At 40.4% G+C, this 25,935-nt stretch overlaps 1 protein-coding gene across 1 annotated transcript in view; it reads left to right on the top strand.

Annotated features, from left to right (window-relative positions):
- Nucleotides 1-243: 243 nt before the first annotated feature.
- The window catches only part of SYNPR (synaptoporin), a 311,271-nt gene continuing 285,579 nt past the window's right edge, over nt 244-25,935 (top strand). Inside the window, exons 1-2 of the mRNA XM_004738296.3 lie at nt 244-514; nt 653-718. Coding sequence (XP_004738353.1) covers nt 497-514; nt 653-718 — 84 coding nt within the window. The 5' untranslated portion in view covers nt 244-496. The remainder of the gene's footprint in view (nt 515-652; nt 719-25,935) is intronic.

The raw sequence follows: 25,935 nt of genomic DNA, 5'->3' as shown, positions 1-25,935 counted from the left end.
GGTAGGTGCCCTTCTCTTACCTGCAACCCCTTCTTCGGTCTGGGAACCACGCTGCTGATGGAGCCGGCCGGCTTTCCCCACCCTCCAGCCCCGAAGTTTCCCCGGAGCCCGAGGGGACGGGCGCGCGCGCCGGAGGCTGCCCGGAGTCTGGCGCTCGGCGTCGCCCGCCCCCCGCCCTCCCCTCCCGGCTGCAGCTGGCCAATGGCAGCCCTCGCCGGGCGCTCCCTCTCCCGCCGCCTCTCCCCCTCCGCGCCCCCTCCCCGCCGCCCCACTGGCTCAGCTCGTCGCCCCGGAGCGCAGGCTTCGCGGAGCGCACGGCCCCCCGAACGTTAGCCAGCCCGCGCGGGCACCGCTCTCCCGGGGCCCCGCCGCCTCCTGCCCGCCCCGGGCCTCGCCCCTCCGGCGCTCCCCGAAGCGGGGCTTCTGGCCCCGAGGACAACGCTGCAGAGCCCTCCGAACTTCATCGGAAAAGGAAAAGACCGCGCGCTGGCGAGCAATGGACCCCGTGAGTCAGGTAGGGCGGACCTGGGCAGGGCGGCGGGGGCTGGGGACCCGGCGGTCCGGAGAGGCGCCGCAGCCCCTTCCTCATGCCATCTCTCTCTCTCTCTCTCTCTCTCTCTCTCTGTCTCTCTCTCGTGTCGTCCGTCCAAAGCTGGCCTCCGCGGGCACGTTCCGGGCGCTGAAGGAGCCCCTTGCCTTCCTGCGAGCCCTGGAACTGGTGAGTGCGGGCTGTGTGCGGGGAGGGGAGCCGGGCAGCGAGCCGTCAGGTGCGGAGAGGTCGGGAGGGGCGTCCTCGCTCGCGGCCGCCGCAGGCCCTGAGTTCTGCTCCGGGGCCAGAGACCAACCCTCTCCGAAGGTGCCGTTCCGGGCTGGCGGGGACAGGCTGGAGGGACCGCGCGTGGCGGCGGGAGTGTGGACCGGATTTGCAAGCGCTCCGAGGTGTCATCTCCTCTCCCGCGGGCACACTCGCAAGGGCTGCTGTCAGGAGCCTCCCCGGGAGATGGGAGGTGGGGAGCGCAGCAGATAGGGGAGCCGCCGCTGGGCTCTCCGCCTCACCTGCACTTCTGCGGAGGGCGGGAGTGTGTGTTTGGGGGGCAGGATGGGGGGAGGTAAAGGTTGTAAAGGAGGGACTCTCTGAAGGCTGGGCGTTCACTTGGCCAAGCTCGAAAGTTGATCAGCGTGGGGGACAGCTCTTCACGCGCCCGGACTGGGATGCAGGAAGCTCTGTGGTCTACTGGCCTTCGGGAGCTCCACGGAGGCGCTGGGACGCTGTGAATGCTGTTGGTGGGAAGGGCAGGACTCTTTCCTTCCCTGTTACAATTTCTCTACTGGCCACTCCTCGAGGGCTCTAGCGATTTTTCCCAGAAGAACCTCTCCCCAGCTCCCAGGCTTCTTTGCTTAGCTCTCTTCGGCCACTGTGCTCTCTGAAGTTTTGTTACTCTTCTGTTTTGTCCACCTTAAAGGAAAACAAAACAAAACACTGTGACAGCCCTATGGCAACCTATCGACAAGGAGTGAGGCACAGAAGTAGTCACACAGGGCCACAGAGCAATGTTCGTGTTGGCTTAGATGATGGTTATTCAGAGTGAAATCTGCAGGTCGCACATTCCCTCTTGCTAGGAGCTCTGAGGGGCAAGCAGACCTATCTGAACAGAAAGTTCAAAGCCTGTCATGTAGCATTAATCACAGGCCCTACCACTGACTAGCTCGGAAGTTATGTAAGAGCATGCTCTGTCCTCCTAGATCTTAGCTCTAAGGGCTAAGATCTGGCTTTGGCTACCAACCCTGGTGCGTGTTTACATAGATGATCCACAGGCTAATCACATTTGCCTTGTCTGTGGACCTGCATAAAAATGCACAGATATATCAATTTATCATACATCAAGGCAGCATTTGGAAGTCTTGAACCTTGTTCTGGGATGGCCATTCTAAAACAGTTTTCCTTACGGCCGGGTTAAACAAAGCAAACAGTGCTCGCAGTCTATGATACTTCTAGTCGGCTTTCTCAGAATTCTGCCTTCCTTCCTTCATTCATTCATTCAGCCATTCAGTAAACATTGCCTGTGGAAGAGCAGAGGTTTTTGATCAAAGTAATAGCTCCATTGCCAAGACGTTGTTTCTCCCAAAACATAATTCAAAGAATTGACATCATTTTCTGGTATCTCTTATTGTCTCATATTGTCACTTACCTGACACGTTAATTTATATTCTTTTCAGTCCTGTGACAACACTATTTCATGTCACTACTCACCACACCACCTCTGCTGGCATATTTCAAAATATAAGAAACCCGGATGAATTTGTTTAAAATGTAGACTTCCAGACATCAGCTCAAAATATTGGGTAGCTGGGTACCTGGGAATATGGATTTTAAACAAGCTCCCTAAATAATTCCTGTGCACTTTAAATTTGGAGGACCACCACCATAAGCTATCCAGGTTCCCTCCCAAACTCAAAAGCACTTTTTACCATCAAGCTCTTGCTGTTTCTCCATCTTAACACTCCAAGCCTAGAAAAAGTGTTTGTCTTTTAACCTCAGTTTAAATATTACCTCCATGAGGATTTCTCTCCTATTTGTTTCTTTCCCCTTTCTGTATCCAAAATGGAATGATTCATCCTATTGTTTGGGCTTCCACTATGTTTTATTCGTGAGAATTGATCACACTGCATTATAGTTGTTTTTTTTCTTGATGTGTGTGTGGCATGGGGTGGGGGGAGATCCTGGGGGGGGGAGGGAGAGAAAGAGAGGAGAGAAAGAAGAAGAGAGGGAGAGGAATAGTAGAACATTTATTACACCTAAAATATTTATAGTCATCTCTCTCTTCTAGGCCTCTAAGGTTCTAAGGTGGAAGAGCTTTTGCTTGCAAATCAGTGATTAGCTTTTCCTTTATGGAAGAGAAACTGACTAAGGGATTAAACCCTCCCCCCCAACAAAACCCCCCAAACTTAAAAAGTCACTTACATGAGTTGATCTACCTTTTAAAAGAGCTGAAAGGAGAGCAGAGAAATGGAAGAAGGCTCATTACTGAGAAAGTTTAACAGAACGAAGGAAAATATATGTTATGTGTATGTATTGCTGTGAAGAGCTGCTCTGAGGCTTCTTTTCTGTAGGAGTGGTGACAGTGAGAGTGATCTCTTAGACAGCAGGACATTTGTTCTGTTCCTCTCTGTGTTCCCCACTAGTGCCTTTCACAGTGCTTGGTAAACAGTAAGTGATCAGCAAAAGGTATAAATTGATAGGACAGAGCATACCAATATTCCACTTTCTCCTTTTCTATGGAGAGCAGCTTTAAATTGGTACTCTTTAAAATCTTTGAACCATAATCCTTTTGTTTTTCAGTATTTATGCTGTAGAAATAAAAGTGTATGTAGAGATATATGCTCAAGGATATTGATGCAACAGGATTTGTAGAGGAAAGAACTGCAAACAATTAGGAAGTCCATTAATAGGAAAATTGTTACTGTTTGAGTCACATGTTGTGAAATATTATACTGCCATTAAAAAGAATGAATTAGGGACGCCTGGGTGGCTCAGTTGGTTAAGCAGCTGCCTTCGGCTCAGGTCATGATCCCAGCATCCTGGGATCGAGTCCCAGCAAGGATTGGGCTCCTTGCTCGGCAGGGAGCCTGCTTCTCCCTCTGCCTCTGTCTGCCATTCTGTCTGCCTGTGCTTGCTCTCCCTCCCTCTCTCTCTCTGACAAATAAATAAAATCTTAAAAAAAAAAAAAAAGAATGAGTTAAATTAGTATGCACTGACCTGGAGGTCAGTATATTTAATTGTCTTTGGTAAAATTGTCAACAGCAAAAAAAAAAAAAAAAAATGGGTTTCATTCTTAATATTTGATAAATTTTTAAATGGAAGAAGGTAACTTTCATTCTTTGAATGAATTTATTCAATCAGAGTTTGAACTAACATATAGATCATAATACCATTTTTATAAAAATAGAAAAAGAGTTGAGTGCCTGGATGGCTCAGTTGGTTAAGCATTGGACTCTTTTTTTTTTTTTTTAAGATTTTTTTTTAAAAATTTCATTTCTTTATCTGACAGAGAGAGAGAAATCACGAGTAGGCAGAGAGACAGACAGAGGTGGGGGGGTGGGAAGCAGGCTCCTGCCAAGCAGAGAGCCTGATACAGGACTCCATCCCAGGACCCTGGGATCATGACCTGAGCTGAAGGCAGAGGCTTAGCCCACTTAGCCACCCAGGTGCCCCAGCATTGGACTCTTGATTTTGGCTCAGGTCATGATCTCAGGGTTGTGAGATTGAGCCCCATGCAGGGCTCTGCACTCAGTAGGGGAGTCTGCTTCTCTCTTTCTCTTCTCCCTCTGCCCCTCCCCACCCCTTATGCTTATACACGTGCATATGCATTCTCTCTCTCAAACAAATAAAATTTTTTAAAAATCTTTAAAAAATAGAAAAGGGAAATACAGTTATGTGTGTATGTATGAGAAACAGAGAGATTTGTCTGAGCACAGAGAAAAACAAATGTATACCACCAAACTGTTAAAATTGATTTTTTTCCCAAAGGATCTAAGTTGTATTGCAGTGGGGAGAGGAGACAGTAAAAGAAAGCTGTGGTATGTAGGAAGAATCATAGGCATATCATTTGTCCACAGTTGTACACTTGAGTTATTTTTTAAAATAACTCATATTTTGAATGATGCCTTATGGACTGATACTATGCAGTGGCATTACTTCTAAAGACAACCTCTGCTTTTGGATTTATAGCCTGAGGGGGAAAATGCACTGTATTTATGTATTGCTTAGGAAAGGCTCATGGATACAGTAGACTGAAAGTTCAATGTATAATAATAGTTAGGCCTTCAATGAAAACTTTAACTAATTTCAAAGACCTTCAAGCAAAACTCCCAATTCTTGATCTTTACTTAAGCGAGGTTAGGGACTTCTCACTGTCTTTTGAATCAAACCCCAAATTTAGGATATAGCACTGATTCCAGTGGTCTGTTTCATTTATTCCCTGATGATAGAACAGATCCAGCTAATCTCTTAAAACATCATTTGGAAATGGTAAAAAAAAAAATTAAATTTATCCTATTTCTTAGACTTACTCTGAAACACTAAGTTGGTAGTGTCCACTGAGAACTTATATTGCTACTTTAGTTCTTTGCCAGTCGGAGGACTTTGGTCATCGTTGTCGTCTTCTTCTTCTTCTTCTTTAATTTTTGAAAAATATTGTCAGTACATTCTTTCTTCTCTCTGCTATTTACAAGGCTGTGGATTTCCACCTGTGGATTTATGTGTAATGAAATGTGGGGACCCAAACATATCTATCATCCAGGACCAGAACTGGTACAGATGTAAGGGCATCAACAGGACTTCAGTTCTGCAAATGACATTTGGCATAGTCCTCTAATAACACGATGCTGCAGCCCAGATTCCATCCCTCTAGAAATAACTGCTAGGTCACATTGCCTGATTCCTCTAATTCTTATTTTTTGACATCATCTCAAATTTATTATATCATTTCTTCAACAACCCTGGACTTCACAGTTCCATTCTGCCTTCCCAAAGGAGACCAGCTAATCCAGAGTTGCAGTGTATCTGATACAGGAGCTGTAGGGCTACTACTTTATTTACATGAAAGCACCTGCTTTGCATAATCTTCATCCCTGAATCTAAATTCTAAACTATGTTTTCCAAACATCATTCTGCTTACTTGATACTAATAGCATTTACAATCATGTATAACAAAATAAAGCAATAATATAATATAATGTAATATTATATAATATGTCACCGTTTTAAAACCCTAATGAGAAAAGTAAGAAGAGCTACTTTTCTCATGCAAGTTTCATATGAGGGACGGTATTTCAGTGCCTTCAATACATCATCATGTCAAATCTATATGACTAACATTTCCATTTCACCGCGAAGCTCAGGGATGTTAACTAACTCATCAAGAACAAAATTGTAGGAAATGGCAAAGCCAAGATTTGAGCACTCTCCCTCCAAACCATCTTCTCTTAAATGGTATACTTTGTTGCGTCCTTCAATGTGGCAGGCACCTGCTGTACCTTATTCTTAATTCTCAAAGAAACGTTAAAAGGCAGATACCATCCTATTTTGCAGTATTTATCTCCCCCACTAAGATATATTTTTGAAGTCTTTTCTGAAAATGCCAAAGAGTGTTCGCATTTAGAGATGAACATAACACACATCAGTTGTCTTTTATATTGTTTTATTTTCTGTTGGTTATTAACAAGATAAAGTTGGTTCTAATTAAAAATCAGTATCTTTTCAATTAAGATACATGGGGAAAGACTCTGATTATCAAGCCAATAATCTAATCTTATTTTATGGTCACTTTTCCTATTTTCTTAAAAAAAAATCTGCGTGCATGAGTCAGACAACTCGTTTTTTCCCCCTAAGTATAAATAAGACAGGGAATTCTAACATACAAGTTATTTAAATTATGAGCAGCAATCTGTCATTGAGGGTCTGATGTAATTTCAGAGCTCCATTAATGTGGATTTAATTATAACTTTCCAGCGTCTCAATTAGTGACAAAAATCATATGCAACTGGAATATGAATCAATAAATATACTTTTCATAAAAGAGCAACTCCCCAATATAGTATTGGACTCATCACTTAATGCAATTCCAAGTTTATTAAGACCGTTGGTGTTTGGCCCCACAAATACAGAAACAAAGCAAAATGTATTACTTATGGATTTGAATCCTGATTTTATTCTTCACTAGCATGGTAAACCTGGACAAGTTATTTAACTGTGCTTGCTTCATTTTTCTCATCTATAAATTGGATTGATAATAGTTCTTCCTTCAAAGGGTTGCCATAATGATTAAATGACTTAATGAAAGTAAACCTCTTTGCACAGTGCCTGGGCTATAAACAGTGATCAACAAATTCAGAAGATGCTGCTGCTGCTGCTGCTGCTGATGATAATGATGATAAGGATTTGGGTGATTCTGGGGATGATGAAAAAGGAGAAAGTAAAAAATCCATCAAAAAGTGATTTAGAACATTATGGCAAACTCTTGCAATTTAGGGTCTTGTCAAAATTCTGAAGTAGAAAATCTGTGCTCTCTTTGCATGTACCTCTTGGAGCCCCTCTATGTGTATACCATACTTGCATGGTTGTTTTGTTTTATTCCATAGCATAAGTGACTCTCCAGGGACTTGCCTTTGGAGTATCTGCCTGTCAAAGAACATTGCAGAGAGGCCAATGTTGAAACTAACGGAACAGGTCTCATGAAAGAGTTACAGGCACTTGCTTCTCAGGTGTCTTTTTGTTAAGATGCAGGGAGAGGTTTTTTCCTAATCTTTCTCAAGTTATAATCTATAGACATTGTTTATGTTTAGAAGAGCTACATGTATCCAGCTGAATTCTCCAGGTTGTAGATGAAGGTCCTTATAGGTTCAACCTCAGGCACTTACTGACAACACCCTAATACCCAACTATACCTGGCACTTCAGAGTCTTTCAGGTAGGAGCAGGGTAGCAATCCTGCCCTGATGCTCGAGTAGAGACATTATTCTTAGTTCTGTGTTCCTGAGAGGATTTATGCCTCTTCCTGATCCAGGTAAGAAAAAAAAAAGGGCCATGGGTTAATGGAAAAAAGTAATAGTCTCCAAAGGAATGTGTGTACAGAACCATGATTTTCCTTTGAGTCTTCATTTTCTGCAGGCATATATTTGACTTTGACTGTATTTGTAATTATTCTTGTTCATTCTCTTAGCTTAGCCGTTCTTTGAGAACCTGTTTTCTCAGGTGAATATTGGGGACAATATCTCTCAGTTCTCATAGTGTTGTAAATTTTAATTGAGATCAAGCATTTAAGACAATTTGTAAACTATTAAGTGTCCTCCAAAAGTAAAGATAATTGTGATCTTGATGATAGTTTTGGTAAATAATTGCTTTTTTTTCCAGTCTAAGTGACTCTGGACAGCATAAGATAATTGCCATAGCATGAAGGTTGAGGCATGAAGTGTGAATGCCTTATCTCTGCTCCCAGCATGGCTGAGACCTTCCCAATCACCAACCACCCTCTAAGCCTCTGCTCTAGTCCCTTTGATGTCTTTGGAACCTACAAGAAAAAAAATGGTGCTGCCAGTTGAAACTGATGCCTCATCAAAACTTGGGGGGGAGGTGTCCATCCTCACCCTTTTTAGCTCTCATACTGAAATCTGGTTTCTTGTTCTTATATACATTTCACATTTCTTAGATGTTCTTATATACATTTCACATTTCTTAGATCACCAACTGGTGATGGTTTCTTGCTGATCTAATGGACCTTGCACGTTTCTCTTCCTCTGCATATAATACCACCTTTCTCTTCTTGTGCAGTCCCATTTAACTGGCAAATTCCTTTTGTTCCTTCAGGTGTCAGCTGAGATGTCACATCTTTTGGGAGGACCTCTCTAAGTAGGCAGGTCCCACCAGAATTCAGCCTCCTTTTGGCTCTCTGAGTATGTTCTTTAATAACTTGTTTGCATTTTGGCTTCCCAGCCATACTAAAGGCTCCATGAAGACAAGGATATTGTTTGTCTTGTTCATCAGTACATTCTAAATATCTAACACAGACCTTGACACATGGTAAGAACAACTCCAGGGACACTTACAAATCCCTCAAAACATCTGGCAGTAGGTCCTCAGTAAGTATCAGTTGAAGGAAGAGGGAGGAAGAAGAGAGGGAGAAGAGAGAAAAAAGACTGAATAAACGAATCTTCAAGAACGCACTGGATGTGGGTGTAGAGTCCCCTTTGTGATCTTAGTTGTGAAGAGGAACTATAAGGGCTCCTATAGACATAATTGTTTAGTGTTATTCTTGGTTGTGGAGGAGAGTAACTCACATAAACTGACTCAGCTATTAAAGGAAGAGGGCAGTTGTAGGCATCCTCACCGCATAGTAAAAGAGGTGAATTCTTTTTTTTTTTTTTTTAAGATTTAATTTATTTATTTGACAGACAGAGATCACAAGTAGGTAGAGAGAGAGAGAGAGGAGGAGGAAGCAGGCAAGCAGAGAGAGAGGGAAAAGCCGGCTTCCCACCGAGCAGAGAGCCTGATGTGGGGCTCAATCCCAGGACCCTGGGATCATGACCTGAGCCGAAGGCAGAGGCTTTAACCCACTGAGCCACCCAGGCGCCCAAGGAGTTGAATTCTTACAGCAACAAAAGTGTGAGGACTGAAGCAGGCTCAGATCTCAGGTCTGGTGTCAAGGCACTGAGTAGAACTGCCTTATCAAGAGTATTGCCATTACTGTGTTTTGACCACTGTCCTGTTTGCTCTCTTTGTGTGTTCCCTTTCTCTTTCGTATTTACCTTATTGGTTCCCTGATTCTAATCTAATGTCCTAAGAGAAAGAATGTGATTGGCTTAGTAATAATTTTATCAGGGTAGACCCAGCTATCTGCCCCAGGCCATATCAGGCTATGGATTTGCTATCCATGGATCAAATGTCCACAACTAGTTGTGTCGTAGCCTGAATAAAAAGGATCATGAGATTCAAAACGATCTCCCAAGATCGTTTTTTCAGGGAAAGAGTGGAAGCGGTAATTCTAGCAGTCATGGGCACATTAGACACAGTGAGAGGTTGACATGTGTGATGGAAGAGTAGATGATTTTGTTCCACGAGTACATCTTTGATTAAGGTAGCACTACCAATTTTCTCAAGGAGAAGGTATTGCATCTTTGAGATCTGGGACCCGAATTCCTGGAATTCTCTATGATACGATCATTTGGTGGATTCACGTTGATGATGTTATTCAAGGGATGTACCTTTGGCCCTTCAGCACAGAAGGCTCTATGAGCTTGTGCCATTTTGTTCATCACCACTTCCTGAAAGGAATGATGAGGTTTTGCCTGTGATTAGATAATCCACTTGTGAAGGAAAATGTATTCCCTCAAACCCCATGAACTTCATCTTTATTCATCTATTGGTAGGTTAATTGAGCTCTGGCCCTTCGTGTTAGAAAACTAATTACTAAGTTAATTATTTCTTGTGTTTATTCATGTGGTAGAAAACAGAAACACCCTAAGGTATACTGTTTTTTAGTTTAATATTCTTACCCCAATTAAATTTTTTGTCCGGAATATTTTACTCATGGAAGAGTCATTGGCTTGCCTGGTGTGATAGGTGCTGTCTGAGGGAGGGGAAGAGAGGAATTGGTTAACAAGCAAGAATCACCATGAAAAAAGGAGCTGGCTATAGCATGAGCCTACTCCTGGAAAACACTCTTCTTTCCGTCCATTGGAAGTGGAGCTGACTACATAATCCTGTGGCTCCTCCGGGTCCGCAGAAGAGTGTTAAGAGTCATGTTTTTTGGTTGCCAGTAGGGTTAAGTAATTTAATATTTGCAAAACCCCCAGCAGAGTGTCTGGTTCCATACTAAGGCTTCCTAACTATATCTAAAGAAGAGATTGTTAAACCTGATGGTATGTTATCAACAAATGCACTTAACATTTCTAGGACAGTATAAACATAAAGTTTGCTCAGTTTATACTTGCCATATCAGTTTTCATTTCTATTATTATCTCTCTGTTGGAAGAACATTGTGAGATGATCATAAAATATATACAACTAATAGGAATACAAATACATAGAGATAAGCACTTTACTAAATGCTATAATGGATTATTTCATTTAATCTCACAATCACCTTTGAAGAACCAAGCAATAACTCCTTTTGACATATGAAGAAACTGAGGCCTGGAGAGCTCAAACTACTTGCCTAAAGTCATCCAGCTAGCAAGTGATAGAGCCAGAATAGATAGACCCAGTCCATTGGATGCCAGACTCCTTCATCTTAATCATTTTTTCATATTACCTCTCATTAATCGTGATCACTAACTGCCCACAGCTCTTAAAATTAAATGATTTCTCCAGTGAAAACAGTAGGAACAGTCTATATCATTACTTCTTAAAGTCATGTCTTCTTAATCCCAATTCAGGTCCCTTTTTGTTCAAGCTGCCAGAACACACAAAAAATTTCAGTACCCCCTGTAAGGACGAGGAATATCCAAACCCACCCAGGAATTTTTCTATTCCTCAAAAATACTCCTATTCCATGAGAAAATTTTGCTGATGTTGTGTATCTTTTCTAACAAGATCTTTATTCACTGATCTGTTATATAAAGAAATTCAGGTTCAGGAATGTGTTGTGAAAACATGCTTATGAAGTTTCTATAGGATGCAGAAAGGATCTGGATCTTTAGAAAGATGTGAACACTTAAATTCTTTTTTAGACACCTGAAAAATTATTCAAGTCAAATAGTTTCCATTATGGATATAGGTAGAAGGAGCAAACAAATTTTGTCTGCCCTTTGTGTGTATGTGAGCTGCCATTCTTTGGATTTGCTGTTTTGAAGGATTTATGTGCCAAATGAAAAGACATACCCCCTATGGCTTTAACAAGAAGTGCTCACATATCCATCTGGTCTACCATGAGACTGCCTGGCTGTGCTCTCGTGCCCTTAATTCACCTGATGGTTTTGCTTGCACCTGATAGACAGTTGGCCTTCTCCTGGGCTCCTTCCTGGGAGCCAGAAGAATTGAGAAAGCAGAAGGTTTAGATTGGAAGAAAGAGTGATACCAGGAAATTACTAGGCATGAGCCCATGATCTGAGTGAAGAATGGAGATCCCAGAGATACTTAAATTGAAAAATGAGGTAGCTGAATGAGTGGGGATTATGATGATGACTTAGAGTATGTTGGCTTTAGAGCAACAAGCTTGGGTTCAATTGCAGAACTTGGTTGTGTTCATGGACAAATCCATTTTACTGAACTTCCAATTTCTAGGGATTTTACCTATATCAAAAATATGTTTACATGATGAAAAGGAATTAATGCCTGAGAAACTTTGGATGAATCCCTTCATCTCCTTGAGCTGTAAGATGGGGATAATGTACTTAATGCGATGTTTTGGGATAAAATGAGCTAATATGCATGAAAGTTCCTAAGAGGACTCAGTGCTGTTGAGGGCTGAAAAGGCTGACTATCGCTGATTCTAGAGAATGAGAGCTCAGGTATCCAGGGAATCTTTCCTATAAGTGCCATGCCTGGTGCGTTACCCTTAATGTTCATCTCTAGCTGCAGCTGTTTGAGGAAAGGGGGGAGGCTTATTTGCATGTTTCATAATCCTCTACTAGAATTTATGTAAGAACTTTTGTTGGCAGAATCACATTGCAAATTCTATTTATGAAACAGTTGAAAGCAAAAGCACAATTATTATATATGAATTTGGAATTTATCTTAAAAGACATGTACTTCATTGGTTTATTAAAAGGAATATGTGTGAAATGGTTAGTGGTATTAAACTCTGGCTGTTCTAAAGGAAACCACTAAATTTATCTGTTCACAGGAGGTAAATTTGAAGTGTAAATATTATACTTTCTCTTCTTTTGAAGGTACTTAAAATTGCTGGCTGATTTGTTTGTATCTTTTAATGTATGGCTTTATTTGCTACATTTCCTTCATTTGGTAACATAGAAAATACTTGGTTTGATTGTCAGCTCTGTGACTGACTTGGACATACTTACCCTCTCTGGTCCTTTCCTATTTATATGAGTAAAAACCATGATAACTAGCAGGCAGAACTATTATATTCATTAAATGAGATAACATTTGCAAAGAGTGATGACATATAGCAAGGATTCAATAAATACCTCTTTTCTTTCCTTCTTTTCTGCAAAATATGTTTTACCATCAATGTATAGAAGTAATAAATTGGAAAATTCAGAAGTATAATTTTTTTTTCTAGATGTTCATAGATATTTTGCCTCCCTCCCTCTTTTTCCTTCTCCCTCTCTTTCTTATACGTGCACACATGCATTCTTCATGCTAAAGGGCATAAAGATCAGGTCTACATAACCCAAATGAGTTTGAGTGGGATAGTAAAATTTGACAGGTGTGGTTGGCAAAAAAAGAATGATTAGACTGGACTGTCAAGTCTGAGATCAGTGTCCCAGACACATTGGAGCCCCAGGTTGCCTGCAGGCTTTGGCAAGGTGACCATGAATTTGAGAAGCTGTTTTCCAAAAGGAATAGCATACTTCTTTGTTTTAAAAAAGGACAATGCTCTCGTAGGTAGTGGGAACTCACTGTAATGGCTATTAAAGAAATGAATGTAATGGCTATTAAAGAAATAAAGAAATCACTGTAAGGACTATTAAAGAAATAAAGTCTCTTGCTAGGTGTCAGGCTGTATATGTCAGTGCTACCTAATTATATACATAATTTCATTAATACCTTAGAGTCACCTTATAAGGTTCCTTGCCCAAAGTTAGAGAAATTATGAGTAAATGACCAAAGAAGGATTTCAAACCATGTCTATCTGATCCGCTGCCTCCTCTGTGCCTGCCATGATCCAAACATACTGAGTATATATGTATTCTAGGTAGATTTTTTGACATGTTATTTGGAAGCCATTTTATTTATGTCATATATTTATTAATTTAAAATCGCAAACACTAGTAAATAAAAATTACCATTATCCTTCTCCTGAGAGATAACTAATAGTGACATTTTGAAACAAAACTTTTTTCCTCCAAAAATGATATATGTTAGTTTGATAGGGCTGACAGAGCACCACAAAGTGGGTGGCTTAAACAGCTGAAACTTATTGTCTTATACTTCTGGAGGCTAGAAGTCCGAGACAAAATTGTGGATAGGGTTGGTTCTTTCTAAGAGCCTTAATGGGCAATCCGTTCCATATATCTCTCTTGCAGTTTCTGTGGTTTGCTAACCATCTTTGGTGTTCTGTAGCTTATAGATGGTACATTGCCTCCATTTCAGCCTCTGTCTTCACATGGTGTTCTCCTATTGTCTGTGTCCAAATTGTTCCCTTTTGATATGACACCAGTCACATGGCATTATAGCCCGTCCAGCTGCAGTCTGGATCTTAACTGTTACATCTGCAATGATCCTTTTCTCAAATAAGGTCACATTCCGAGATACGGGGAGAAAGGACTTCAACATATGAATCGTGGGTTGGGGTGTATGGTATGGACACAATTCAACCCATAACAAACAGGTCTTGAAATAGACACGGTTTTGTCACCTGTTTTGTTCCCCTTATCTATCACAAATGTATTTCCATACCACTGAATTGAATGTCTTTCTCCATAATTTTTATGGCTACATATTATCACACTGTATGCCTGTCCTTAGAAATTATTTAACTAAATCTGATTTATGTACTTTTCCAGTGTGTACATATAGTACTTTTAACCTCCCAAACCCAGCCCTTCCTTCAAGATAACTGGTTAGTATACTTCTGTAACTACTAGCTTAATTTCTACATGTAGAATTTCTGGTTCAAAAGGTTATACTTTTTTAAGATATTTGAGACAATTGTCCTCCAATAAGGTGGCACAAGTGTGGGCATTGTCACTTAAATGTTTTCCAATTTTATAGATGAAAATGAAATCTTGATCATGTACTTTAGTTATGCATTGAAATTGAGCATTTTTAACAAGATTACTTATTTTCTTTTGGAAATATTTTAGTGAACAGAATGGATTTGTAAAATGATGGCTGTGATCACCACGTTCATGGTGCTGTTCACGTGGACCTTTCTATAAGGTGCTGCCTTAAACTTTCTAGGTCACTGTACTACTTCACCATTTGGAAATTATTTAGATTGCTATACTCTGACTTGGGTAGAGAGGCAAATAGTAAGCCATCCTTTCTCCGAATTATTATGTAAGAATAGATTTATGTAATTTTTAGAATGCCCAAAATAATTACTATTATTATAGATCCCTTATAATTTTATTTTATAATATAAATTTTATTCTATTTGCATTTAATTTATTTATTTACTATTATTTACTATTAATGTCAAGCTTTTTATTATAAATAACTTATTTTTTTCTTTAAATGATACTTATATGTGTTGGCCCATATTCAGTAGCTTTCTGAAAAACGAAGCTCATGTATATGTATGTAGTGACTCATGTATACAAATTCATACCATACCTTCTTTTAGGTTTGAGACACTTAGAACGTTAATAATTCTTTTGAGGGAAAGGCAGAGTGGATAGAATGTTATTGCATCATGGCTCTTGATTGTGGAATGGCCTATCGATAAAGTAAAATCAATTCAGCAGCTGCCTGATGCCAAGGACATTTATTTCCTCTCTTTCTTGGATCGCAGTCCAGACCACACTTGGTATCCACAGCATTAACATTATGGATGCACTCTGCCTGTGACTTAACATATGGCTATTTTGGTCCACCTTGGCCTCCCTGTGAATTAAAATAACAGCTGTTAGTATTCATTGTCTACTTACTGAGCTCTAGGCAGGGCACTAAGAGCTTTCTGCGTGTTATGCCCTTTAATTCTAACAGCCTGTTAGAATGTATACACAATTATTTTCCCATGTTTAAGCAAAGAATCTGAGCCTTAGAAAAATAAATAACAGTTAAGGGTTGATAATAGAAGAGTTAAGATTTGAACCTAGGTCTTCTGTGCCTAAAAAGACACTGAGTGCTTAACCTTGCTGTAAGAGAGGAAAAGAAGTCCTGATTCTCTCCCAGGGACCAGCTCCCTATGGGAAGAACCATCCTAGCCAACAGGTCTGCCCTCCACAGCTATAAGTGAACCCAGGCTAGACCTGAAGGGCCAGCCCTACCATTTAACTTGTACCTTCCAGGGAAGAATCCATCAAGATAGTGGTTCGACTGAACCTACTTATTTGTCTCTATTAGGTGGTAAATTTTGTGATGGGCAGGCAAGAGAAAAATTCTAAGTTCTCTTTGCAGTTCAAAGCCAATTACTTTTCTGAAAGTTTTTTTATTTTTTATTTTTACTTTTTTGAGACTACTTGATAAAAGAATAAATGAAAGGATGGTTTCAGTTTGCTTTGAGCTGATCTCATTTGATCTTCTCTTTATTTATTTTATTTGTATAAATTAGGGCCACAGTTGCTTAGGCAAATGATGGAAGTATAGTTAGAAAGAGGCGTAGGACTGGATGCTTCCTGCCTTTTCAGTTTGTCAGTAATCTCTCTGCCACCCTTTAAATGATAACCATCTGCTTGTAAAAATGCAAAGATCCTTGAGATTGCCAATCTTTTGTTTTATGGGTTTGTTTTGTGAAACACTCAGTTTCTTCCCCCATATTGGTTTGCCTGCCTTTGAAGAACATAGGAAACATGCCCAAGGCCAGTTGGCTGGTAAATATTGGGGCCAGAATGCAAACCAGGTCTGCTGGGGACCAGGCAGATAATGTGTGAGGAAGCAGGAAGCAGGACAGCCATGAAAAGCAGCACTAGTGATAAGAGGTGTTGCCACACTGGAACATGGATTTCTGCTGAGAGGAACAGCTGTGTCTTCACCAGCCAATTCTTGCTAAGTGGAACCACAGACCCATTGTGTCCAGATATTTCCACTTTTCTTGAGAAAACAAAAATAGGGATTTGGGTGCTAATCTTGGGAAGTCTTAATGGAGGAAATGTCTTCCATTTTTCAATGTTTTAAAACATTAAAATAGCCATGTTTTCAGAATAAACAAAGATTGGTTGATTTGTGAATATGGCCCACAGTCTCCAGCTTGTTCCTACCACACCACAGTGTCCTGTCACCCTGGAGGCTTTGTCTCTGCCCCCTCAAGGACCTGGCCTAGTTCTCTTCTTGTACAAGAGTTTTTCAGGAGCCATTTGTCGGATGGACGGACAAATGAGAACTTTGGTGTTCAGAAATTAACCCTAACTTGGGGTTTTTGAAATTAATGGAATTTAGTGAGTCCACACGTTCCTTTTGCCTTTCCTCAGGTAAGACAAAATATGTTACACTAGATATAAGAAGCATGAAAATAGAGGGACTATTCTCAGGCCAAAATATAATGGAATGGAGGCAATGGCTCATATTGTTAGAGTAGGCAGTTAGTTATGATCTAACCTAATCCCAGTTAGGGTACCAGGAGGCCAGCAATAAGGAAATCATGGTCACCTATCGGGAAAGGCAGAGGCCTGTCCTGGCAACACTCCACAAAAAGCCAGATTAAACCAGATAGGCCCAAGAGGGCAGGAGCCATGAAAGGAAATCCCTGACCAAATTAGGAAGAAAAAGCGGCAAACCCCGCCTTCCACCCCAAGTGATGAATATTCCACCCTCTAGTGAACAACGGTCCATAAAAGATAGAAATCCAATCCCTAACCCCCCAATACTTCTCTCTCTCTCTCTTTCCCTCACTCTCATATCTCTAGAGTATATTCTTGCTTTAATAAACTTTCCCGCTTGTGTCACTCATCCATTGTGTTGTGTGTCTGTCTTCGAATTCTTTCTTGACAAGACCAAGAACCTTTGGTGATACCTTTGGGACAGGCTGGATAGAGGCACCAGGGGGGCCCCAAAACAACACTGACAATGTAGGGTGAGTTAGTACTACAGCTCCGGGTACTGGATAAGGTACAGAGAAGAACTGAATTTCCCAAACAGTATGATCTCAAAGAATTCTCTTGATAAAAAGTAGTTTAATTATTTGTAGTTTAAAAATCAATGAATAAATTAATCCTAATGGGAGGTGGATTCTGAATATTTATGTAGATTAAGACTGTCCAAAAGAACATTCTGCAATAATGGAAAAGTTGTATCTTTGCTGTTCTAAACAGTGGTCGCTAACTACATGTGATTACTGAGTACTTGACACTAACGAACTGTGTTTTTAATTTTATTTATGTTTATTTAATTTCAATTTAAATAGCTAGTAGTGGGACACCTGGCTAGCTCATTTGGTTGAGCATCTGACTCTCGATTTTGGTTCAGGTCATGAACTCATGGGTTGTGGGATTGAGCCCCATGTGGGCTCTGTGCTCAGCGGGGAGTCAGCTTGAGATTCTCCTTGCCTCTTCTTCCACTTGAATGCTCTGTCTTTCTCATAAATAAATAAATAAATCTTTTAAAAAGTGAATTTAAATAGCCAGTAGTTACCATATAAGTAGCTAGCAGTTACCATGTTGTTATAGCAAAGTGCAGAGATTTAGCCTGTCTTTCTGGTTTCCAAGGGGAGTGTGCTGGACTTCAGTAAATAACTTAGATGGGGACTGACTGTTATGTAGCAGAATATAGTTATTGTGGAGTAGCTCTGTTCTTCAGAACTTTCATTTGAACATTACTTGCTCAGTGTACCTCATACACTGTGGGTGGCAAAGAGTTTTTTAAACCAACTTGCAGAAATTTGTTAGACTCTGGATTTTCCAAATTTTACCATTCTTTGGGTGATACTTTTGTGTATTTTCTATATTTTCATATGTTTATGAATTTTATACATGTACACATTCATTTTATACATCGAAATGAAAAAATTAGGCGAACTAAAACTTTTTCTATTTGCCCCATATGAAGCAAGATGACAGTTGTCAAAGTTTGCACTAATTTGTTAGCATAAGAATATTCCACAATAATAGGATTTTTAAAAAAGATGTATTTATTTGTTTATTTACTTGAGAGAGAGAATATGACCAGGAGGAGCAGAGGGGGAGAGAGAGAGAATACTGAGCAGATGCCACACTGAGCATGGAACCTGATGCAGGACTTGATCTCATGATCCTAAGACCATGACCTAAGCCAAAACCAAGGTGCTTAACTGACTAAGCCACTTGGGTGCTCAATGGTTAGGATTTTTTTTTTTTTTAAGATTTTATTTATTTGTCAGAGTACAAGCGGGGAACAGCAGGTGGAGAAACAGGCTCTCTGCTGCGCAAGAGCCCCATGTGAAACTGGATCCCAGGACCCTGGAATCAAGACCTGAGCCCTTTACCAGGATCTTTTTAAGACAGGTAATATCCCGTACTGTGGATGTAGCACTGCTAATTTAAGGGTTTCTACTTAATTAACTCCCATCTTTCCCAGTGTATCTCTAATGTGAACAATATGGCAATGAACATCTCAGCACATGCTTGTTTGTGCTATGGGTACCCATTTCTCTAAAATTAGTGCCTAAAAGCAGAGTTTCTGGCATGAGCGGTATACACATAAAAAAGATAACCCCAGAAAACACTGTCAAGGGAATGGAGAAGTAAGAGAGAATGAAAAGTGAGTCAAGAGAAAATGCATTATTTAAAATGTGATCACTGTTTGCAACTGCAGGTTAATCCCACTGGGAGACCCTAGGGACCAGTATAGAATACACACATTGGATATAATTGTATCACCTGGCTACCATTGTATGCAAAAGAAGCTGGGAAATAGAGTTTTTAGCTGGGCATGTTGACTCATCCCCCCCAACAAAACTGTTACTAAGAAAGAGGGAGAGAGAGAGTGGATCTTCGGGAGAGAGTTACCAGTCTCCGACAATGTACACAATAGATGTTCTTCAAATAGTTGCTGCATTTCCCCCTTTGCCTTGGCTGAGATAATAATAATAATAATAATATTAATTCCATCCTGATTCTTCAGTGTATCAGAGATCATTAAGCAGAAATCATTTGGTTATAAGGAACAGCAACCCATTCAAACTGGTTTATAAAGAAAAGGTATGGGGCTTTTAGGTGGTCAGTCAGTTGAGCATCAGGCTCCTGGTTTCAGATTGGGTCATGATCTCAGGGTTATGGGATCCAACCCTGTGTTGGGCTCTACATTCAGCCCAGAGTCTGCTTGGGAATCTCTCTGCCTCTTCTTCTCCCTCTGCCTCCAACCTCCCATGTATGCATTCTCTTTCTTTCAAGTAAATCGATAAATTAAAAAAAAAGAAAGAAAGAAAGAAGGGAAAAGAAAAAGGAGAGGAAGAAATGAAATTTGTAAAAAGGCAAAAAGTTAAGTCAGACTTTATGGGGGAGAAAGAGAGGGAAATGAGATCTGGGAGCTGGAAAATCAAAAAGTTTTCCAAATCATCTTGCTGGGCCCTTGTAATATCTGCTCTTTGCTTCTCTTTGTGTCTTGGCTCCATTTCTCTGATTTTTTTTTTTAGAGATGTTTTTTATTTATTCATCTGACAGACAGAGATCACAAGTAGGCAGAGAAACTGGCAGAAAGAGAGGAGGAAGCAGGCTTCCCACTGAGCAGAGAGCCCAATGCGGGGCTCAATCCCAGGACTCTGGGATCATGACCTGAACTGAAGGCAGAGGCCTTAACCCACTGAGCCACCCAGGCACCCCATTTCTCTGATTTTTAATGTAAATATCTTGCTTTGCTTTTTTTGTGTTGTAAGAAGACAGTATCTAACTCAAGGCTAATTCTAACCTCACAATTCACATGTCGAATGCTGCTGCCCTTGGCACAGATTCTCAAGAGAGGGAAATGACTGACTCAGCCTAGGCATGGTTCACCATGGGATCCTGTTGCCAGATTTGGGGTGAGAGAAAAGACCATGTAGTGTAGTCTTGGTAGCCAATTTTGAAGGGGAAGGAGGTTTTTCAAGAAGGGACAATGGGTGGGGAGGAAATTGTTGCTGTTTCTACCTTACTGATGATACTAACTTTTTTCAAATATGATAAAATGCAAAGTTTATAAGAAAGCAAGAGTCCCAGGAATTTGGTAATCAAAGCTAAATCACAAACTCCCAGGAGACTGATGGTAGTAGTTGCGCAATAATAGAGAAACTAGCACAAACGAGGTATCTCTGTGGGTGGTGACAGCCATTTAGATGTTGGGGATACTAATCTTCAGACTTATCTCCTGTGCAGCAGGATGAGGCACTTCTGTGTTTTGTATGTAGCACCATTGAATTCATTAATCATTAGAGGTGCTTGGTATTAAAATTAGCAGCAAATGATGAGTGTCCTTGATTGCAGAATTGGGATATATTTTTCACTTGTGGTGCTCAAGAGTGATTTGGATATGTTTTGCTAACTGTTCCAAGCTTTTCTGCCAGTTTCAGAAGAATTCATCACAGCAGAGTGGGTAGGGTTCAGAAATGGGGGACAGAAGAAGGAGGGAATATGACTTACTTCCAAGTGATGACTTGCAAATTGTACATTGGCAATTGGCATTTTATAAAATCTGTTACCCAGAGCACCCTTTCAAAATTTACTTGAATTCTGAGTTGTGATTTTGAATTCTAGAAGGTGCTTTGCGTCTATCTATTGTTGGGAACGAAAGTTTACCCTACCTATCAAGGTTCTTGTGGCTGGTCTAAGAATTAAATTGACAAGAAACAGATTAACAGGAGAAAAACAGAAAAAAATATTAGTAACATGTATTATCTCCTATACAGATAGGAGAGACTGAGGAAAACTGAATAACTCCTTAAAATGGCTGAAGCCATTACCTTAAATAGGATCTTCAGCCAAAGACAAAGAGAAGATGTTGAGGATAGGGAGGCAGTTATGAGAGGTTGCCAGTAAAGCACCTTAAACACGCATAAGGTTGTCATGAAGATTTTTAAGTCCCCACCTTCCACTTTAAGATTTTATTTATTTATTTGACAGAGAGAGACATAGAGAGCACAAGCAGGGATAGTGGGAGAGGGAGAAGCAGGCTTTCTGCCTAGCAGAGAGCCCGATGTGGGGCTCAATCCCAGGACCCTGGGATCATGACCTGAGCCGAAGGCAGAGGCTTAAGGACTGAGCCATGCAGCCCATTCCACCCCACCCGCCCCCGCAACCTTCCACTTTGATAAGAGTTGTAGATTGGCTCATCATCCTCTTCCTGTCCCCCCTCACAGATGGAGATTTCTCTTATAAATGTCAGTATCTCTTACAAAAGAATAACTTCTACTCGGTTTTCAGAGCTTCTCTTGTGTTTGTAGTTTTTAAAAAAAAATAATCAGTCTAAAAGGATACTTTACCACAGAGACATATTTTGAGGTGCCAAATTCTGGTCTCCTACGCCATCCATCCATCCATATGTCTTCATTCTAAGGTAGTGTCAGCATGAAACTGCTGACTTCAATGCCTTGCTTAAAAAAACATGTCATGGGGCTGGTATTGAGCAACCTGGTACCAATCTTCAGTTCTGCTTTAAGGATAAAGTAATTGTATTGGACTCTATTAGTCCCCTGCCCAGACCCACTTAACCAGGCTAGTGCACAACCCTCTCTCCCTCCCTCTGCTATTATGAATATTGACTACTAACAGGTCAGAGTTGCCCCTACTCTAGAGAATTACCTTTAACTGAATGAAAACCACCATACCCAGGACCTTACCCTCTTTAAGGAAACCTACAGCCAGTAACAGTCCAATATAGGGGTACAAAAGTCTGGTTCCCTTGCCTCAAAGAGGTTCCACCTCTGCTATGACTCATACTTCAGAGCCCTTGGTGAGGGCAGACTGTAGCTCACCTCTAGCTTCTTTTTCAGTAGTGTCTGGATATTTAGATGTTTTGGATGACCTTTAGGTATGAGATGTGCTTAGCACAGTACCTAATATAGATTGGGGCCTTAGATCATGTTGTGAATTTTAAGCAATTATTTAAAAATGTTTATATTGAAGTAGACATTTGTTTTTAAGTATTGCCTGACTTGAAAGATAACTCTAACCATAGAACGAAATCTAGAAAGGCTTGTTAAAAAACAAAATTCAATAGAATAAAATTGAAGATCTAATTGGTTTTACTCAATGATTGATGAATTGGGTACATCTCATCGAACCAGTAGAAAGGAGCTTCTAGGAATTGTACAAAATGGAAGGTTTTTCATAGGAAGGGGGGTGGGGCAAGGAAGTTATTAGCAAAAGAAAAGAAAGGATTGTTTCAGGCAAGGTTTCCTTCCCTTAGAGGGGAAGGATAGGGGGATTTTCATTTGGATTACCTCATCTTCTTGGGGTGGGGGGTCTTAAGTGACCTATCACTTCATTACTGACCAGAAAGTTCCTAAGGCTGCATTTCTGGGGGAGGTTGATTCTGCAGGTAGGTTAGGTTAGACTTAGCCAGCCTATCAGAAGTGACTCCATTTTGTGGTTTTCTTTTAACAGGCTCTCCTGTACAAGGACGAGCTATTTTATTATTTTTTTAATTTCTTAAAAAATTTTCAAAGATTTTATTTATTTATTTGAGAGAAAGATGCCAGAGAGAGAGAGAGAGTGAGCACAAGCACATGAGCAGGGGGAAGGGGCAGAGGGAGAGGGAGAAGCAGGCTCCCTGCTCAGTGGGGCTGGATCCCAGGGGCTGACCTAAGCCCCAGGCAGACACTTAACTGACTGGGCCACCCAGGTGCCTGTCTAGCTTTTTTTTTTTTTTTTTTTTAAGTTGGATTGGTATGGAAGAAATGGATTGAGAATGTTGTTTGGCCAAGTTATATGGAGTTTGATGCATATACCAACATTCATTATTTTGAGAAATTTATTTTTGTACTGATATATATGAACAATTAAAATTTCCCACAGTATTCCTTTACCAAAATAAAAGATTTTCTGTCCTGAGACTGTGATGTGAATTTTCTGAAAATGACATACTATAATTTATACAGTTCTTCCAAATTCACTGCAATAGGCTTGTGCTTAAATACCAATGATTTAATGAGGAGAGTTGAACTATATTAGAAAATTCTCTCTACAGACTTAGCAGTAACGAGCAGGTGAATGCTCATGGCATTAATTTGTGTCACTTCTTGACACTTCTGGACTTTGTAAAGTTCCTACCTTGTCTTCTGCAGCACAAAAAATATCCGAATGTTCACCTGATGTCAAATGAATTAATTTCACTCTAATATTGAATGTTACACATGGGTTGTATGCTCATGAGGATGAGCTTGTCTCTCAAGTTCACCTCTACGATTCCATTACCAAGAGCTGTGTCTGTTTCATGATAGGCACATAAATATTTCCTAAATGAGTGGATGTATGAATAAATGAATTAGTTTTTTTTCCTCCTGGAACATCATTCCTCATCAACATTCCTTGTTTCACCATTTTCTTCTCTAGAACCATCTCACACTCCCAGATTGTTCCTTTATTTTAGAACTTTCATAAAAGAAATTTCTTCCTCTATTTTGGGAAGCTCCTGGTAGTCCCGTCTACCCTCTTGTGTTAGGTTAGTGTTTCCTACCGTTTCCTACTGGACTTTTGCAGCAGAAATAGGGTTCATGTCCCAAGGAGTTCCTATGTAATTAATTAAACCCTCCCAGTGGGTAGCTCTGGGCAATTGAGAAGCAAAAATACACTGTTGCCAAGGGCGGTAGAACTGATTCAACTTTACCTTGAAACATCACATGAATTCTCCAGTGAGCATTTTTGGCTTTTCTTCCCTCCTCTTTTCCTATTCTAGGAGTGTTCATAAAAGCTGTTCATTCTGCAGTCAGTGATAACATTTAAATGGCAAATTTTCTTGGAAAAAGTAACAGCTGGGTTAATTTTATATTGTGTAGTAACTGGCTGCTAGCAGATCCTTTTCTGCAGGTGGGTTCTTTTATAGGGGAAAGCATTTGGGAACTAAGGGGAGACAGAAAGGTATCACCAATGCCAGTCCAACTCCCAAAATAGTAAGACCTTCAATCAGTTTGAGAATCAGGTGAATAAGAAAAACGTACGTGTGTGTGTGTGTGTAAAATAAATCTCGTTACTGGTCATTTGGATATAGTTTTCCTCTTTAAACAGTATCAAGATTACTAAAAAAAAAAACCCCAAAAAACAAAAAACAAAAAAACCCAGGGGTGTCTGGTGGCTCAGTCGGTTAAGCATTTGACTCTTGGTTTCAGCTCAAGTCGCCGTCTCAGGATTGTGGGACTGAGCCTGCGCTGGGTTCTGTGCTCAGCACAGTCTGCCTTTTCTTCTACCTCCCCCTTCCTTATACTCTCACTCTATCTCTAAAATCAATCAATCAATCTTTTTAAAAAAAAAAAAATCAGAATTACTAAGAGCAAAGGAAAGGCCAAGCCATAGAAATGGCATAATTTACAAAGGAGTTGATCCTCTACATTGCAGGGCGTGCCACAGTTTTTTATTTCTTGTTAAAAGATTTTGTCTTTCCCTCAGTACCTCCCTGCTGGAATTCTGTGATTCGAAAATATCACAAGTGAGAATTGTATGAATGACTCATGCAAAATACTCAGCGTTTTCTTCCTCTTGGGAGTATAAGTATCACAGTCTCCCCCTATCATACACACCTTGTTTTTCCAATGAAAAAAAAAAAAAAATCACGTGTGTCTCCCTGGATGAAAAGGAGAAGATTCATAAAGAAGGGCTGGCCTTTCCGGAAATGATATTTATGTTATTTAATGTTCATTTTATTTGATATTAGGTGTATAATTATCTTGTTTAGTGATGACACAAATCATTATCATAGTAAACATGATTTTATATGGTAATTTTTATTGAATGCTTTTTGTGAAGAAGACTAGTATAGCTATTACAAAATTTGGGGCAAGTTAAAGATCAGACAGATCTTGATTTTGGCCCCATTAATGGGGAAAGTTGTATTCTTTCTGAGTCTCAGTCCGAGATCTGTGTAGTGGGGCCAGTTTGAGAGTGACATGTACCAGCTAGCCTCCAAGGTGGTTTCCAATGACCCCCACCTCCTTGGTAGTCATATCTTTCTTATGTACCTCTTCTCACACCACAGTGAGTTGGTCTGCCCAATGGAGAAGCCTCGGAGGCAGGAATCTGAAGCCTTCAGCCAACAGCCAGGGAGGATCTGAGGCCTTCAGACAATCACATGAATGACCTTGGCCTTGAAAATGTATCCTCCAGCCCAAACTAAGCCTGGAGATGACTCTAGCCATAGCTGACAGTTTGACTGCAATCTCATGAGACACCCTGAGCCAGAACCATCCAGCTAAACTCTTCTGGATTCCTGACCTGACGAAGTAGTAAATGTTTGTTGTTTTAAGTGGCTAATTTGGGGGCTAATTTGTTACACAGCAGTTGATAACTAGTATGTACTATGACAAAAAAAAAAGAGTAGTCCTTATACTATAGACAATTGAAAGCTTGTTGAATATTTAAGTAGTAAGTATATGAGATGTGTTTTAGATTTTTTTCCTTATGCAAACCCTATGTTCTCTGCTAGTTTTCAAATCACACTGTGATTAGTAATCTCCAGGAGAACTTGTTTAACACACATACAACTTAGGCTCTACCA

Source organism: Mustela putorius, unplaced genomic scaffold (assembly GCF_011764305.1).
Source record: "Mustela putorius furo isolate JIRA1106 unplaced genomic scaffold, ASM1176430v1.1 tig00000095_pilon_pilon_pilon, whole genome shotgun sequence".
Taxonomy (NCBI): Eukaryota; Metazoa; Chordata; class Mammalia; order Carnivora; family Mustelidae; genus Mustela; species Mustela putorius.
This window is presented reverse-complemented; position numbering and strand designations above follow the sequence as displayed.